Source organism: Helianthus annuus, chromosome 3 (assembly GCF_002127325.2).
Source record: "Helianthus annuus cultivar XRQ/B chromosome 3, HanXRQr2.0-SUNRISE, whole genome shotgun sequence".
NCBI lineage: Eukaryota > Viridiplantae > Streptophyta > Magnoliopsida > Asterales > Asteraceae > Helianthus > Helianthus annuus.
In genome coordinates this window covers 173,750,873-173,770,137 of record NC_035435.2, presented here as the reverse complement: position 1 = coordinate 173,770,137, position 19,265 = coordinate 173,750,873, and the positions used below count along the sequence as shown (strand labels likewise).

The window sequence follows — 19,265 nt, the reverse complement described above, 5'->3', positions numbered from 1 at the left end:
AAATAAAACATTTTGCACGATTAAATTGGTTCGATAGCACGAATGACGTGGCACAATTAAATAAGCATCTCAACAACACCAATACGTTTTTTTTTTTTTTTTTTTTTTTTTTTTTTGCGTTATACTTTGTATTCAACTTAAACACTGTATATTACATAAGATGACACCTATAAAATAGCTCACTGTCATGTATTACACTACATTTTGATCTAGTGTTCATTCTCTTAAACCACGCGTAGTGGTAAGGGTGAATAATGCCCCCACCCTTGGCGTTTTCCACCATGTGGCAGTACAGTCAGCAAAGGACATTATTGGGCGTTTTTCTAAAATGGGTGTAGTGGGGATGTGGGCATTATGTTAAAAGGGTGTAACGAATTAAATAAAAATAAAAAAACCCAACAAAAAAAAGCTATTGGCCAAGAAAAAGGAAGATTAAATGTGATTGGCCCTTCACTTTTGCACAAAGCGTGATTTAAAAAACGCCTGAGGGGCTTTTTTGAACAATAACGCCCAATAATGCCCAGAGGGTGGGGAGGGGGCGTGTTTGGTGGCAAATTTTGAAAAAATATCGCCCACTACGCATGGTCTTATATATGTTACTACAAGATCTAAATTATTGCTTAAAACATAATGGCTTTTTTATTTGGTTATAACTTTTTTTCACCAAAACATATGGATCTCCAAACATTTATCGCGATTCATCAACACATATATACTTTCTGGAAACATTTCATTTTGTTATGCTACTATAGTTTTCAAGTTATTTTGCAATTTTAGCATGAGTTTTATTGGGGTATTGTTTATATGATTACCAATATGTATTTTAGTTAGTATAACTTTTCCTTCAAGACATATACATTCTCCAAACATGTCTCGCGAGTTTCTTCATCAAAGCATTTACATTCTCGACACATTTCATTTTCTTTGGTTATTGTAAATTTGTAGTTGTTTTGGATTTTAGCATGAGTTCAATTCCGGTATTGTTTATTTAATTACCATCATATGTATTTCTTGATTCTAGGTTGACCAATCTGGCAAGAAAAAGCTACCTACTGAAATGGGTTAGGAAAGTTGAACCCGTAGTACAATAAATGTATTCGGTTATTTATAGAACCACGTTGTTTTAATAAGTGTGTCGTGTCAGCCTTTTTAACTTATTTAACACGATAAGTTAAACGTGTTATGTGTATTATAAACAGGTTGAACCCATTTTGACACCTTCAAAATTGTATTAGCATGTCCTAAACCCGTTTATATAAATTATTTTTTAAATTTAAAGAAAAATATAAGAGCGGTAGGTCCGAATGTTGGGACCCACCGGAACTTCAGAAGTTATAACAGAACATAAACTTAAAACACTGAAAGAAGGTATAACAAGAAATTTAAAAAAAAAAAAAAAGCAAGAACCTCAAAACATATGCCTTACATCTGTGATTTAAAAACAATCTACCCAATTCAGCGAACAAAAACATTTAACATTCAGAACACAGTTAAAAGAGAAAAATCATAGCCTCACTTCAATGGAATAAACCTGGAAGAGTGGGTGGCACCAATACCAGGTCTACCGTGCTTGACAGGCTTATATGAAATTGAAAATTCCGCAAGATAGTGACCGATCATCTCCGGCTTGATTTCGATCTGGTTAAAAGTCTTGCCATTGTAGACACCCACAACGCTCCCGATCATTTCTGGAACGATGATCATGTTTCTCAAGTGAGTCTTCACAAGCTCTGGCTTCTCACCAGCTGGCGCCTCACGTTTCTATACAAATTTCATTCGAGTTTCAGCAATTGTGTAATTGAAAGTTACAAATAAAAGATTTGCAGTCATTTACAGCATAAAAACATCAGTTTACAATCAAACAAGAAAAACATTATATGAAAAAAGGTGTTTGAATTAAACAATAAAAAAATTCAAAGCCAATTCAAATTCAAATCATTTATGAGCCCAAGTTAAGTTTTCCCGCTTCTCCGGTTCTCCCATTTCGCCCATTCATATTCTATTAAGCATGGATGGGAATGGGTCGGGTTTAGGTAATCCCAACCCCAAACCCGGTTAGACACGCTTGTCCCAAACCCGCCAGGTTTCTAGCGGGTAAATACCCATTGGGGTGGTGTTTGGCATTCCTTATTTTCTCTCGACTTTTAACTTATTGACTTTTATAAGTTAATAAGTTGTTGCAATAGTGTTTGGGAAATAAAAAAGGACTTTTAAAATGACTTATATTTTACCCTTGAGAAGGAGCTTTTTGAGAAGTTAAGATTCCTGACTTCTCAAGTCCTAAAAGTCCTTATGTGAACAAATTCCCCATTATAGCCCTCACTTTTTAAATAAGCCAAACCAAACACTTTTTAAAGGATGCCTTTTTTGGTCATTTTACATGAATAAGTTAAACCAAACACCTTTTAAAAAAACTACTTATTGACTTATTGGCTCATAAGCTAACCCAAACACTTTTTTAAAAAGTCCTTTTCAAAAAGTCATAAGTTAATAAGTCCTTCTCACAAAAAGTCCTTATTAACTTAAATAAGCTAACCCAAACACCCCCTGGGTATCGGGTATACCAGTTAATTTAAAAAAAATCCATCAGGTAACTACTAATCAGTTGCATTTAGGTAGCGTTCGTTTCATGGAATGGAATGGAATTAGGAAGTTTTTCTTTGTAAAATTGATCTTGGTTGGGGGAGAGAGGAATTTGAAATCCCATGAATTTCTTTAATCAATGAAATTTGTGACTATTTCAACATTCCTTAGAAATCCTTCACTCAAATGAAGGAATGGAATGGAATGTTGAAATAGTCACAAATTTCATTGATTAAAGAAATTCATGGGATTTCAAATTCCTCCCTCCCCCAACCAAGATCAATTTTACAAAGAAAAACTTCCTAATTCCATTCCATTCCATTCCATGAAACGAACGCTACCTTAGTATTATTACTATAATAATAAATCAAATAACTAAAATGTATACGGAATAAAATACCTATATGTATAAAAATGGATGTATCATATATATACATATTTAAATATATTAAAGAAATTATATTGGGTATACAATCGGGTCAACGGGTACACTTTATAGGGTAATTGGCTCAGGTAAACGAGCATAACATCAAATCCCAAACCCAAAAAAAAAAAAAAAAAAAAAAAAAAAAAAAAAAAAAAAAAAAACTAGTCCAAATGTGTCGGGTTTACCCATCCCTATCTATAAGTTAACTCAAAGTATCATTTTATAATTCCTAAAGCTTCACTACAAACTAGTAACTATTTAATATTTCCTATTTGAAACCTAATTGAGGATGATAATAATATCTGGCAAAACATCTAAATGATAGTTAAATACACACAATTTCAACATAAAGTAATAAAAGAAACATACAGCTTTGCGAAGCTTCTTGATCAAAGCCATAGGTTTCCTCTTCAAACCTCTCTGAAACCTGTCAATCCACAAACTCAATTAAAAAACAAATCAAATCAATTCAAATCCAAAACAAATTCACTAAAAACAATAAGAAACCTTCTGCGAGCACGAGCAGTGAAGAGCTTAACAAGCTCATCAGTAGACATATCAAGCAGCGCATCCAAATCCACTCCTCTGAACGAAAACTTCTTAAACGTCCTCTTCTTCGGTGCTCCGGCTGCCGCAACATCAACTTCAACTTCCGCCTAAAACAACATAACATTAAGCTCAGATTCATAACAATAAAACAAACAAATTCAAACAGAGAAAAGAAATTCGTTACCATAGTTTCTTGTTCAAGGAACTGCTGGCTGATTGAAACGAACAGAGGCTAGGGTTTCGGGACGATCTATTTGTGTAGTAGGAGGGCTTTGGGTTTGGATCATTTTTGGTTGTTGGGCCTAATTTTAGTATCGTTTGGGCTTAGAAAGTCTCAAATAGTAAGTTGGCCCACAATGGCACACATCCTTATTTTTTATACAAACTAGTTATTTTCCTCCCGCGCGTTGCGGCGGGACCCAATGACTACAAAAGACGTGTCAGCAACGGCAAACAGATACCGAATATTAAAACATAAATAAAATTACGTGGTAAGGATAATCACTCCGTCATAAAAACGATTTTAAATAACCTACTATATAATAATAGGACCCACGCGTCCTACACGTTGGAAATTCGGTTGTTTTCAGTTCAGTTATTATGGTGGTAACACGTTAAAATATGGATGAGCTCGGTACCGGTAACGGAAGCGAAAGTACCGATCTGGAAAATCATCGAAATTAGGTACCGGCACCAAAAATTCTCGGTACAATACGGTATGGTATTTGAAGGTAAAAATCAATAAATACAGGTATGGTGCTAGACCAGTGTCGAACCTAAAGTAACGATTCTGAAAACGCCAAAAGGTGGGTACCAAATTGGTACCGAAAATGATTTGGTATATTAAATTTGGTACCGATACGATACCGGTTCGTTTACAGGATTTGATACAATTTGCTCATCAATATTCTAAATATTCAAGTTAATTTTACATGCTACAATTCATTCATTACAGGAAAAAAAACAAAAAAGTAAGCAAAATAAGTTATTGTGTATACAAAACCTCATTCAAACGAAATACAGTTTACTTACTGTGTGTATGAAAAGTAATCTAAACAGTGCAATTACTTGCATTGCTGCGTTGCTACAGGATTTGATGAACTCGGTACCAACCGGTACCGAAAATACCGTTACCAAAATCCCCAAAAGCGGGTACCGGTACCGAATATACCTAGTATGGTATGGTTCGGTACCGGTCGGTACTGGTACGGCACCGGTATTTGAGGGTAAAAACCAGTGAATACCTGTGCAGAACCGGTACCGAAAATACACCGGTTTGGTAAATTTGAGACCGCTACCTATACCCGATACCATTTGCTCATCTCTTAATTCTAATTTTAAATAATTCTAATTCTAATTTTAATTTAATAATAAATCACTATTGTTCATTATGGTACGGTTCGGTACCGGTCGTTACTGGTACGGCACCGGTATTTGAGGGTAAAAACCGGTGAATACCTGTGCAGAACCGGTACCGAAAATACACCGGTTTAGTAAATTTGAGATCGGTACGTACACCCGATATCATTTACTCATCTCTTAATTCTAATTATTATCATACATGAATAATTCTAATTTTAAATTATTATATTACTACTGTTCATTCTATTTCATTATTATCATATATGAATTAGTTTTTGCCCTGCCCGCGTACTAAGCCGAATATCTCTGTCTCATAAAATGTACGTATGTGTTTTGGTTATTTGTGCATAGTACTCATAACACAATCTCAAAAAATTATATTGAGTCAACTAATTAAAAAAACACCACCATACTTTTGCTATATAAAAAAACTAAAACGATGGAAAAACAATAATTTTAAACTGTGGAAAAAATTGTAATTTTTTAGGACAAATGAGCGTGTGTCAGACAGCCGTCTTGCACGAATAAATATTACACTGAGTCAACAAATTAAAAACATAACACTGACATAGTTTTGTCGGAAAAAAACTAAACGTTGGCTTGAATGTAATTTTACACTCGGGCAAAATCATAATTTGACTAAAAAACAATGATAAAATTATAAATCTGAACTAATGGCAAAATTGTAATTTGGGTAGAAGAGAAAAAAAAAACAAAACTAATGGCAAAACTGTAAATTTAAACAGGACAAAATCGTAATTTAGCTGAACCAATATAAAAGTGTCAGGCAGCTCACTGACACTATTCTCCTCCACGTAAATTGTATAGTATATATAAACCAGAGGTGTACAAACCCGTTTTAGGGTTGAACACCCCAACCCACACAAACTTATTCAGGTCGGGTTCAAAATAGGTTTTAATGTTTAAACCGTTTTTTCTCAATTTTTAGGCGGGCTCAAACCAGTTTGGATTGGTATCGATTCTCAACACAAAAATCCCAAACCTGTATCAACCCACCGGGTCAGGGTGGACCCGAACTGCTTTGGGGCTGTAGATGCATAACCGGACCACATGTCCGGCCACTGAACAATAAAGTAATCACCTCCAGTAAACATGACATAATAAATGTCCGGCCTCGGTATAGGGCACACATAAAAAAATACGCCTGGAGCGAATGACGTCATCTAACAAGCAAGTATAAATACCCCTCTACCAAGTACACTTAAAGTACGATTTTCTCAAAACTTTTGTCCTACTTTTCTCTCTCTAAACAAATACTTATCTTCACACCGGAGGGTGGTTGCAGAGTTGCCCTTCCACCTATGCAACGAGCCTAACGGTTTGCTGCTTGTGCAGGATCGATTTCTTACAGGTTTAAAGGTCTAATCAAGCTTGACTAGGTTATGGTCTAGCTTGTGCATCTTCAGGGCCAAATCGGCTTTTTACCGGGTCAAGCCGGGTGGGTTTCCGGGTTGCCGGGACCTAGCCGGTTTATATGTACAACTCTAATGTCAAACAAAGTATTTCAATATTGACAAAAGCATGGATATTTTAGTTACGGTAGATGTTTGGGAACTTTTATTAGTTTTTAGAAAAAAAAAATATTTTGATATATTTAAAAACTAACATAAAAGGGTTAGTTTTTGGTATGCATGTTACAATTTTTACTTCTCTCTATACTTCATTCAAATACCTCAATGATACATACATACATACAACCAAAAAAAACTCCCACCCCACCTTAAATCCAATACCCTTTAGAACTATTATCCAAAAACATACTCTATCCAAAGTCTATACCAGAAAATGAAGACCAGTTTAAGACATTAACACCCGAAACTTTCGCTCTTTTGATCATCCACCATAAAGTTGTCTCCTTGATGTCTTGCACTATTACCCTTTGAGCAGTGTTGGATCCTTTGACTTCTCAATTCTCTCGATCACAACCTTCAAATCACGTTGAAGATCAATCCTGTCTGGCTTCAACACACGTTCTTTCCACACCGAGCCAGATTCTGTTAACCTTCTGGGGTCAGCATAAAGCTCGTATATGGAATCCGCTTCATCATTGATTTCACTTAACGTTTCCAAACATTTGATTTGGTCTCGATCGACTAATAGACCGCTATTGCCGTCTTTCCACCCCATCAACTGCATTTTAACCAAGATAATAACAATAAGTGACATTGTCATCATAATACAGTTATTCTAAAAGAAATCATATATTTATTTCGAAATAAATAAATAGATAAATAGGTAACTTGCATTTTACACTCTTTAAGTTTGAGTAAAATTGCAGGCATTGTCCTTTAACTAAAGAAATTACACCGGACATCATATAGTGTTCTTTTGCTCTAACCCAGTTAATTTTTTATGTTAACTCTTAACATGTGCCACTCACATGAGGGTATAAATCACAATGGTTATTTTTCACTTAAAATATATCTTCCTGCTTGAAGTTTCACGGGTATTTTTTTATTATTAAGTGAAATAACCAGTATGCCCTCATATGATGTGAGTGGCATGTGTTAAGAGTTAACATAAAAAATTAACTGGGTTAGAGCAAAAGGACAACGCATGATGAGAAACTGTAACACAAAGAACATACACTGTAATTTTATTAGTTAAAGGACATCGTTTACAATTTTGCTCAAACTTAAAAGACGTAAAATGCAATTTACCCTAAATAAAATAAAACCTTACCTTTGGTGGGACCCCTATGCCATTGGTGCAATAGAGCCTTGCATTGTCCACAAGACTACAATACTTTGGAAATGCATTTGCAAATCTTTTGTGTGATTTCAGTTGTGAATTTACCCTCACTGCCCTTTTCACTGCTATAGCCCTCCTGTACAGTTAAAAAAAACAAGTTTTGTAAACTTACACTTTGGGTCCCTCAAGTTACAAGTGCAACACTCCGCCCCTTTAAACAACAAAAGGTTTAAGATCATACCTAATTCCTCTTGTAACAGCAATATAAGGATCACAAACAACACCAACCAACTCAATTCTATAAGGTTTCATTACTTTAACTTCTTTATCTTCTTCCGGATCGTCTTCGACCCTTTCCCAGTAATTTTCGACGATGGTTCCATCTTCTAAGACTTTATAGCCAACACCCATGCGATAACGGTGTTTATGAACCGCTCTCACCATGGCAATTGTTTGTTCCACAAATGGTTCCCATGACAATGTCCCATCCATGATCACATCTAATCCTTTGTTTAACGCCGTTACTAATAAAGATGAAGCTGCATCCGTAGATGTTTGATGCACCTGTATAAAATGTTTCATTAGTCACGTCTTGAATTAAATTTGTACACATTTTAATCTTGATATGCGCCTATCTGGTCTAAGGTCATTTGGCACTACCACATCTTTTTATAATAAAAGATCGAGTCAGGTCAAACAAAACTATATATATATATATATATATAGGTAGAAGATCCTGTAAAAAGTGTTCAAAGTGTGAGAAGTGTATTATAACACTATATATAATACTATATAACACCATATAAACACCGTATAACAATATGTAACACCATATAATACCATATAACACTATGTAACACTATATATCATTATATAACAAATATAACACTATAGGTTGTTTGATAGCATGTCTATGATAGATGATAGTATGTCTATGATAGATGTATAGTGTTATATTTGTTATATAATGTTATATAGTGTTACATAGTGTTATATGGTGTTACATATTGTTATAAGGTGTTATTAAAAGTGTTTATGGATCAAGAATAATTCGTGTCCTCCATTCAATAATCACATCCCTTTAAATAGGGGTAGATACAATACAAGAGATATGGAAACATATCAAATACATAATTATCTCCTAATATAATGGATACATAATATTTACATATTCTAATAGTCCCCCGCAGTTGAAGCGTGATATGGATGAACGCGCAAACTGGAACGAAATTCTTCAAAAAGCGTGCGAGGAAGACCCTTAGTAAAAATATCCGCATATTGCGAGGAGGAGGGCACGTGTAAAACTTTAACATGACCAATCTGTACCTTTTCCCGAACGAAGTGAATGTCCATTTCAACATGCTTTGTACGCTGATGTTGCACGGGATTTGCTGAAAGGTAAACCGCGGATACATTATCACAGTAGATGATGGTGGCCTTTAAGATTGGGACACGAAGTTCAAGAAGAAGGTTCCGAAGCCAGCTGGTCTCGGCCACCGCGTTAGCAACGCCACGGTATTCAGCTTCGGCACTAGAGCGGGAAATGGTGGGCTGGCGTTTAGACGACCATGAGATGAGATTATCACCCATAAAAATGCAGTACCCAGATGTGGAGCGTCTAGAATCAGGGCAGCCCCCCCAATCCGCGTCAGAATAGGCAATAAGAGAGGATGTGGAGGAGGCCGACAAGTGTAGGCCGAAACCGATAGTGCCCTGAAGGTAACGAAGTATCCGCTTAAGAAAGGCAAAGTGTGGCTCTCGTGGGGCATGCATAAATAAACAAACTTGTTGTACCGCGTAAGTGATGTCAGGTCTTGTAAATGTGAGATACTGAAGAGCGCCCGCTAGACTGCGGTAAAGAGTGCCATCTGTAAGCAGATCCCCATCATTAGCGCCTAATTTGGAACCTGTGTCGCATGGAGTGGCGCAAGGTTTACACCCGGTCATGTTCGCTCGGTGTATGATGTCCCGAGCGTATTGTGATTGGGACAAGAACAACCCGGTAGAGTCCCTCGTAACAGTGATCCCCAGAAAATGATGCAACGGACCTAAGTCTGTCATAGCAAACTCCCGCGATAGCATAGTAATGATTGATGTTAGAAGAGTCGAATCAGAAGCGGTCACGACAATATCGTCGACATACAATAATAAGTATGCCGTGGAAGTCCCATGTTGATATATAAATAGCGACGAATCACATATACTGCTGCGGAATCCTCGGGACAACAAATGGGTCGAAAAACGGGTATACCATGCACGAGGGGCTTGCTTGAGACCATATAGAGATTTCTTTAGGCGACAAACATGATTCGGACGTTGACTGTCAATAAAACCCGGTGGCTGATACATAAACACTGTTTCTTCTAAGTGACCATGCAAGAAAGCATTTTTGACGTCGAGTTGGTGAATGGGCCATGCTCGAGAGACCGCCAAACTTAACACTGTGCGAATGGTGGCGGGTTTGACGACTGGACTAAATGTATCATGACAGTCGATGCCAACCGTTTGAGATTTGCCATTTACCACTAACCGAGCTTTGTAGCGCTCGAGAGCGCCGTCGGATTTAAATTTATGTCTAAAGAGCCACATGCAACGTGTAATGGGCACCCCCTCCGGTCGCGGTACCAATTCCCATGTCTGATTTTCCTGCAAAGCATTAAACTCATTGTTCATAGCCATAAGCCAATTAGGATCTAGAAGGGCTTTGAGGTGGGATGTGGGAATGGGTGAGATGTTATGGTTGACGGAAGGAGCAGTAAGGTTAAATTTAGGATTAGGCTTGGAGATTCCAGCCTTGGATCGGGTATACATGTGGTGACGGTTGGAAGTGGATTGGGCCGCTGGGGAAGAAGGCGGTGAGTGGTTTGGTGAATGCGGGTGAGTTGGGGTTGGGTTAACAGTGGGCTGGGTAGTGAAAGGCGGGCTGGGGACGGTTTGGTTTGGGCCGACAGGAGTGGGCTGGGTAGTGGAAGGCTGGTTGGGGACGGGTTGGTTTGGGCCGATAGGCAGGTGGGCCGAAGGTGGGTATGGTGCGGCTGTGGGTATCGGAGCGAAGAAAGGGTAGGTTTCATCATCGAGGAAGTGATAAGCGTCGGGCGGGGTGGTGGTGTCGGAGGGAAAGTCGTGCTCGTCAAAAATCACATGACGAGAAATATGGACCCGACCAGTGAGGGGATCCATGTATCGATACCCACGAAAATTTGGCGGGTAGCCCAAAAAGATGCATCGGGTAGACCGGGGTGAGAGTTTATGGGGTTGAGTGGCAGAGGCGTTCGGGTAACAGGCACACCCAAAAACGCGAAGATGATCATAGGTTGGATGTCTTTGGTAAAGGGCGAAGGCCGGGGTGTGATGGTTGAGCTTAGGGGTAGGAAGAATATTGTGAAGATAGGTTGCAGTGTGGAGAGCTTCAACCCAAAATGTGGGTGGAAGACGAGCATGGGTAAGTATGGCACGGATAATATTATTAAAGCGTCGAAGCATGCGTTCGGCCTTGCCGTTTTGTGGTGAGGTCTGGGGGCATGAGAAACGAAGAACCATGCCTTGTTGAGCGGCAAATTGCTTGAAGCTGTGATTGTCAAACTCACCACCCAAGTCACATTGAAATGTTTTAATGAGACGGTTAAATTGAGTGTGGATTAGTTTATGAAATTTAGCAAAGGTAGGAAACGTTTCGGATTTAAATTTAAGTGGGTAGACCCAAACATGTTGTGTGAAATTGTCAATAAGCACCATGTAATATTTGTAACCGCTTTTACTTAAAACCGGGGATGTCCACAAATCACAATGTACGATGTCAAAGGGAGCAAACGTAATAGACTTTGAATCATTAAAAGGTAATCGTTGACTATTAGCAATTTGACAAGAAGAACAAATGGACTGACTAGTAGTCTTATTACAATGAATGAAATTATGACTAGACAAAAAATTCAAAATAGTTGCGCCAGGATGACCAAGTCGGTTGTGCCACGGGGTGGGTTGAGAAACGGAGGCCAAAGCAAATGAAGGTGGCGTAAGAGGATAGAGGTCCCCCGTGCTATCATGGCGCGAAAGGAAGGTGCCCGTCTTGAGGTCCTTCAAAGAAAAACCAAAAGGGTCAAATTCAATACTAACTTGGTTATCACGAGTGAATTTACGAACAGAAAGTAAATCTTTAATAACAGTGGGTGAGTGTAGGACATTGTTAAGTTGGTAGGTTTTGGTGGAGACAGTGTGTAGGGAATTTCCAGATCCTGTAATTGGTAATTTATGGCCATTCCCAACAAGAATAGTGCTTGAAGAAAAAGACAAGGGAGTAGAAATTTTACCGATATTGGAGGTGATGTGAGAGGATGCTCCGGTGTCCATGTTCCACGAGGTGTCCGGGTTATTGATCTGCATCATGGAGAGAGCCGTGCCGATGTCCGTTGGGTTTAATGCATTAAAAACATTCGGGTCGTGGAACTGGGTAGGGGTGGGAGGCTGCTGGGTTAATGGCTGCATTTGGGCCTGTTGGTATGCAAGATGGGCCTGGTTATATTGGGGTTGGGGGTAAGGAGGAGGTGGTTGATTAGGGGCCCAAGCTTGTGAGGGGTAGGGGGTAGGCGGTGTGTTCCAGGAGGGGAAAGGGGCCGGAGATTGCTGCGGGCCGTAAGCGGGTGGATAGGTGGGTGAGGGTTGGTTCCATTGAGAGGTAGAGTATTGGTTGCTATAGTTGCCACGTCCCCGAGAACCCCGACCACGACCGCCGCGGTAGCCGCGTCCACGGCCACGAGGACGGTTTGGATCATAATAATTTTGTGAGTACCGATTAGGATCTGTAGGGGTTGTATTAGGTGCGGGTGGGTTGGTAGTTTGGGTAGATGGTTCGGTAACGGTAGCAGCGGGAATCGGAGTGGTGACAAGTACCGATTGGTTGTTGTTTTGGCGGGCGGCTTGGCGTTGTTGTTCTTTTTGCAGACTGGTGCGAGCTTCATCCCATGTAGGGGAGGTTTGATTGATGAGGGCAGCGGTAACATCATACTCGGACGGTAGGCCTCGAACAAGTTGCATAACGAGCCGTGGCTCGCTAACCGGAAAGCCGACATCGCCTAGTTGCTCGGCGATGTCTTTAAGTTTCTGACAATATTCGTCGAGGGATGCACAAGCTCTAAGTGTGAGATTTGTAAAGTCATGCTCAAGAGTCGTAGCTCGAGAACCTTTGTTATTAAGAAAAATACCTTCAAGTTTCACCCATGTGGCTCGTGCCGTAGCATCGGTTTCAAGAACCCGAACCAAATACTCGTCGGATAGCGTGGCGTATATCCATTGGAGAATAAGGGCGTCGATCTCTTGCCAGGAATCATAGTCATCGTCGCCTTCTTTTGGTGCAGTCGTGCCGTCGATATGATCAAGAACCTTGTAAGCTTTTGCATGTAACTTGAAAAGCTTTACCCATGATGAATACGTAACCTTGGTGCCGTCGAGAGTGCGAACCTTGTTTTGAATGTTGGTCACCGTATAGGCTGGATGCAGGGAGGAGGATTTAGGTTCGGTGTTGGATGTGTGTTCTTTGCCGGTCATGGTGGCTGTCGAAACAGGGGATGACCGGAAAAAAACGAACGACGGTTAAGGTGTGCGACGGCTAGGGTTTGTAGAGCGTAAGCTCTGATACCATAAAAGTGTTTATGGATCAAGAATAATTCGTGTCCTCCATTCAATAATCACATCCCTTTAAATAGGGGTAGATACAATACAAGAGATATGGAAACATATCAAATACATAATTATCTCCTAATATAATGGATACATAATATTTACATATTCTAATAGTTATATAGTATTATATATAGTGTTATAATACACTTCTCACACTTTAGGCCCTTTTTACACTATCCTTACCCTATATATATATATATATATATATATATATATATGTGAGTGTGTGTGTACCAATTCAGCCGATTGAAGCATGTCGTGGTGATGACCCTTTGAGCTTAGAGCTCGGTAAATCACATCTGTCTCCTTGAAAGCATCAGCTTCCACCACAACTGCATTTTCCGCGGTCACTGACCAAAATGCCCTGCCATAAATACATGAACACCTAAGTTACGTACTCTTTAAGTAGTTAGGTTTGTTATTCTCATAAATTTTAGTTAGCGGTTAGATCCAAAATTCTTTTGTCAAAACCGACCCATGAACACCTAAGTTACATACTCTTTAAGTATTTCTTTAAGAACGGTGCTCTTGCCAGCCCCCATTCCACCACCCATGAAGAGGAGCACAGGGCTTCTATCACAGTGAGCCACCGGACCCATCACATCGGTTAAGGTGTCGTCGCCATCGCCTTTCTTAGGGGTGTTAGACTCTATCACTTTCAGTTCCTCCACCATTGTTGAGAATGCTCTTGTCACTTTTAAGTGTTTTGTAACTCTCTCGAATCTTTGCTTTCTGCAAATAAATAACAATCCAACTTGTATTCATGAACAAATTCATATAAGTATAGCTTAACTAAAATAAATTGATTAAAAAATAATAATATCATTAGAACTTTTTAGCATATGCAGTAAATTAGTAAAATTATAGTTACTAGTGTGCTAAGTTTAAGATAAACCCTAAAATACAATCATATAAAAATTTGTTACGTTAAAAAAAAAAAAAAAAAAAAAAAAAAAAAAACAGACTGTCTCAAACTAGTTTTTTTTTTTTTTAAGTTTATTAAAAACTAATAACTTTTCAACATCATCCATAATTGAATTATTATTCCATTCCCAACTTGTTGAATTATCTATTCATTATAAATATAAATATTCCCACCCAATCCCACTATCGTCTTAAAATTATTCAAAACAGATAATGATTTGTCATGTAAATAATTTAAAATTTATATTTAAATAAAGACCGATAAAATATTCATTTAAAAAATACTTGTGGGCTAGTGGTTCGGTTCTTGGTTAGAGTTCAGCGTGTGGTCCACAACAACTTTTCGACCCCTCATGGGCGAGGCTTTGTTTTTAGTAGATTAGGGTTTTCTATCCAGAAAGGGATGACGGCGCAGTTTGTTACTCGTCTACCTGCTATCCTTATATAATTTGCCCTAGTGATCGGAATGAAACAATTTTCTGATCTAAAAAAAAATCTCACTTGTGTCATATAAGGTGGATATAGGTAATGAATGATTTGAACTAGGCCTTGTGTGAGGTTGTCATTTCGATTCCCGAGCCCAACCGGGTTTTCGTCTCACTGTGTGTTACGCCAGAGAGTTTTACTTTTGTGGTGGAACAACGACTGTCAAGTGGCAACCGACGATATGGTTTCCCGGGAGAATGCTCAAAAGGCCAAACTTTGAAGCTAGCGTAAGTCTGGTTAAGACAACATAGTCTGTCCAAAGTAAGGTAATACGGGGCTCTTCAATTTAGAGAGTGTGGTAACCTTATACATAAAGTTACCGTTAAAAAAAATTAAATACTAGTGACTAGTGGGCCACAATATCCACAACTTTCTACTAAATTCTACATTTATTAACATTTGTAAGGGTGCAACATTTTGTCATACGTGACACTTTTAATAGATTCATTTGGTGATAAATATGTCTTGTCAATTTCTTTTTGCATAAATTAAATTATTAATAATATTTTCATTTAACAAAATAAAATTCATATACCTCATCAATGCTAGATAAGGTAAGTTACCTCGTAGCTGCCAAAACCATGTTTTTAAGTCTCCTCCCATCGGATCCAACGCTCAGCACCTTCAATTCAATCGAAAAAAAAAGTTAAAAATTAAAATAAATAAAAAAATGGGTATGTTGGGTCAAACACGTATATGTGAGTCTAATGTTACCACAAAATTCGTAAAATCAAATATAAATATTAATTAATTTTTAGTGAGTTAAGATCCATGGGTTATTTTTGGCTCAAACATAGGTCTCGTTTTCAATCGATCGGTTGGATCGACTGGTGTAAATTTGTAATTATGTAATCTTTGTTTTGTTGTTTGTGTTGCCGGCCCGGTTTTCGGGTTTGGTGGTTTGTTAATGAAAGTCAATTTGCAAAAAAAAAAAAAATATATAAATATTAATTAATACTATAAATATATATATTAATAAAAATATACATACTATTATATGCCACCCTCAAACTCAACGGGCTGTTTAAAGACAAGGATATAACGCAATCCCTAACCATCAAATAGTCGTTCGATGAATCCTCAAAACGTCCATTTAAAAGTAAGGGGAGCTATGACGCAAACCCTAATGACAAACGGTTGTTCAGAGGAATCGAACCTCAAACGGGTGTTTGAAAACGGTGTGACAGTGGCGTGCGTATAGCAGAAGTCTATTTAAAACGTACCTGATTGATCATAAGAGAAGCATGGCTCCAATGAAATGCAAAATAGCTAAGAATGCATCTTTCAAGCTCTTCAACAAGCTTTATAGAAAGTGATTCAACTTCCTCTTTGTGATTTGAAAAATAGACATACATGTCATCTTCAAATGCTTTCGAGTTTCTCACATAATCTGATGCCAATTTGCTTAGTTCTGGGCACTCATTTCCATCTCTAAATCCAAGTTGCCTTGCTGCACGTTACGATCACAATCGATTAGATCGTACAATGAATAGTAGCAATTTCGTCTTTTAGTCCATATTGTCTTTTATTTAAATTTTTATTTTCACCCCAGTAGTTTAATCATTTTATTATTTTCCTATTTTCTTTAAAAACTTTACTTTTCTACCCTTAAACTCGTGTTTTTGTTCATAAACTTTAATAAAATTGGTATAAATTCAAGGTCATCTACGTGTTCGTTCACGTGAGTCACTTGGTGTTAGAAACTCGTGTTTTTGTTTTACACTTTTTGCCGGTTTTGATCATCGTTCAGTTAACACCGTCTTACGCCCCCGCACTCCCCCCCCCCCCCCCCAACCCAAACACTAGTAGTACGGTTTTGCGCCCCCTGCCTCGCAACGGCAAGGGGCTTAAGACTACTTATTGTTAGGAACTTAAAATAAAATTGGTTACCAGTTGACTTTTTAGGCATGTGGTACCAAAAGTGCCCTTTCGTTGAACCCAAAACTCATTTACAATTACAACTAATCTGTGTTGCTGTAAATAATAGATTTTTTTTAATTAGATTATTAAATGTATGGGTATATGAGTAATTTTACATGTTTCTTGGAATCTTTTCGATAAAACTATTAAAGAATACGATGGATTTGGATGGGTAGGTAGGATATTAATTCTACGTGTGTTTTTAAACCAAACATACTCAAAAGAACCATTGAATCCAAACACTCAAGCCGTTCAAAAAAAAAAAAAAAAAAAAAATCCAAACACTCAAACCAAACTATTCCTCTTTTCCAAACAATTCCTATGCATGAGGTATCAATATTTGTCCACAAAAAGGGACCTACCTTATTTTTATATTAATGGTTCATTAAAAGTTGAGTCAATTGCCATTTTAGTCCTCCTGGTTTGTTTACTTTTACCATTTAAGATAAATTTTTAAAAATACATCAGTTTTCTCCCTGACATACTGGAAACATGCCACTCCAGTCCAAAAATTAAAATTCAGTTAAGGTATTATTCATAAAATAATACCATTCATTTAACCTGTCTAATTTAACTGAGTTTTAATTTTTGGACTGAAGTGGCACGTTTCCAGTATGTCAGAGAGGAAACTGGTGCATTTTTTAAAATTGGCCTGAAATAATAAAAGTGAACAAACCACAAGTATGAAAATAAGAGTTAACTCTTAAAAGTTCTAACTTCCAAAAGTTTCACAAGGAACAAGCTTTAGGGAGGTTTGTAAATGTTTGCTTTTGGTTAAAACATGTTTTTAACTAGACCGGACTCGTAAAACCAGTAACACGCCTCTTTACGGATTTAGTGTAGCGTAATGGTCGAACTGAATACTTTTGTCAAATCTTAACAGAATCTTAACAGAGCATCGGGGTCAGTTCTATACAGACATGTGGTCCCCGCTTGCATCCTTTTTTTTTACCAGAAATGTAATGTAAAGTCCAAAGATTTCTCTATGCTTTTTTTCTAACTTTTGTTCAAAGTGAGGGGGTCACTGACTCACTTCCAACTGAGGTCACTTTTAAGGTTTCAAGTTCCAACTTCCAATTGGGTAATTTGGAATTGAAATTTATATCCATATATTTACATTCAAAACTATATTTTCTCTCTATTTTTATTAAATAATATTTTTATACGTGTATCATTATACCATATATTTATAAACTAACAGTTGCATTCTCATATATTTTCTATCCACTCCACTAAAAAACACCAACAATCATTCCTTATAATATAACTAAACTAATTATCTAAGCGCAAAATACTTTTAAAACGACAAACTCACGTACCACTAAATATACCCATAAATCTTAAACTAATCACTAATGTCCAATATTCTACTAAGGGAGGAGGGGCGCCTGCGGGTACTACCATTCAGTTTCAGTACCTGAATCGGTAACACCTCCTCCCTAAAACTTTTAATAATGCGTTAAAAGTTGTAAATAAAGTACAAAACATGAAGATATTAATCAACTCTATGAAGGAAATATAAGCTTACCAACATACTGAGGAAACTTTTCAACCCTTCCAACATGGCCGGATCCGGTCAAATCTAACCGTGGAACAATACTTTCAGGCTTTACTGATTTTGAGTTTTTCCGGCGCCGATATACGGCGGCGGCCCAGATAAACCCCACGGTGGTTGCGGCAAGGATGTGTGCCACCACAAGATTCCGGTACCCATCTGCACAAAACTCAGATGATCATGTGTCCTAGAGAGAGAGAGTGGGTATTAAAAAAAAACTAGAGAGAGAGGGGACCTTTGTGCATATTAAGTTGCCGGAAAATAAAAAAGAATCAACCGGAAAAGGTGTCGGAGAAATAAGTGATGATATATATGTAGTGGAATTGTCTCATTTTGTTATTGTATACATGTGAGACTCAAGAAGTCTTCTAGCTTTAATATTTTTTTTGAACGAGAATCTCACGTGTAAACTCATCCGGTTTGGGGCTATGTCCAAGGTTGATTCTGCGACCGTCATGAGACCTGCCCTCTCGATGTGCGGAAACCGGATGGATCCTCGCCCGCGTCAGGTTCGAACCCGGGGATTAAAGCTCTGATTCGTCCTTTCACCCATGGCCGGCCCTGAGGGTGGGCGGGTAGGACCACCGGCCAGGGCCTGATATTTCAAAGGGCAGGTTATTCTAAAAAAACCCGATATGCATATCTAAAAAAATAAATTAATAGGGTATACTCATACAAACACCAACATAGACCCACTTACAAAACTATTTTTATCGTTTATAGGCCTGTAAACGAACCGAACGTTCATGAACTGTTCATGAACTTGTTCGGCGGAAAGTTCGTTTATGTTCGTTTATTTAATAAATGAACGAACACGAACAAAAATATTTGTTCGTTTAATTAATGAACGAACATGAATACACCTTGTGTTTGTTCATTTATGTTCGTGAACATTCTTTTATGTTCGTTTATTTATGTTTGTGAACGTTTGTTTATGTTCGTTTAATTTTTTATAAATACATAAATAGTTATATTTATATAAATATTAGGTTTTCTAACTACTTATATAAATATAACTAATTTGTATATCTATGAACGCTTATTTAGATGTGTTTTCAGATGAAATGTAAT

At 37.7% G+C, this 19,265-nt stretch overlaps 2 protein-coding genes across 2 annotated transcripts; both read right to left on the bottom strand.

The window, feature by feature from the left end:
• Positions 1-1,364: 1,364 nt before the first annotated feature.
• LOC110930974 (40S ribosomal protein S15-4-like) lies at positions 1,365-3,850 on the bottom strand. The gene is made up of 4 exons (XM_022174361.2): positions 3,744-3,850; positions 3,518-3,666; positions 3,380-3,437; positions 1,365-1,761 (listed from the first exon to the last, which is right to left on the bottom strand). Exons 1-4 carry the CDS (start codon positions 3,744-3,746, stop codon positions 1,513-1,515), a joined length of 459 nt encoding a protein of 152 aa, XP_022030053.1. The 5' UTR covers positions 3,747-3,850; the 3' UTR covers positions 1,365-1,512.
• A 2,673-nt stretch (positions 3,851-6,523) lies between these two features.
• Positions 6,524-18,567, bottom strand: LOC110930973. The gene is made up of 9 exons (XM_022174359.2): positions 18,430-18,567; positions 18,168-18,353; positions 15,943-16,169; positions 15,283-15,341; positions 13,808-14,041; positions 13,544-13,673; positions 7,875-8,197; positions 7,625-7,769; positions 6,524-7,072 (listed from the first exon to the last, which is right to left on the bottom strand). The coding sequence occupies exons 1-9, from the start codon at positions 18,437-18,439 to the stop codon at positions 6,815-6,817; spliced, it is 1,572 nt and encodes a 523-aa protein (XP_022030051.1). The 5' UTR covers positions 18,440-18,567; the 3' UTR covers positions 6,524-6,814.
• Positions 18,568-19,265: the final 698 nt, after the last annotated feature.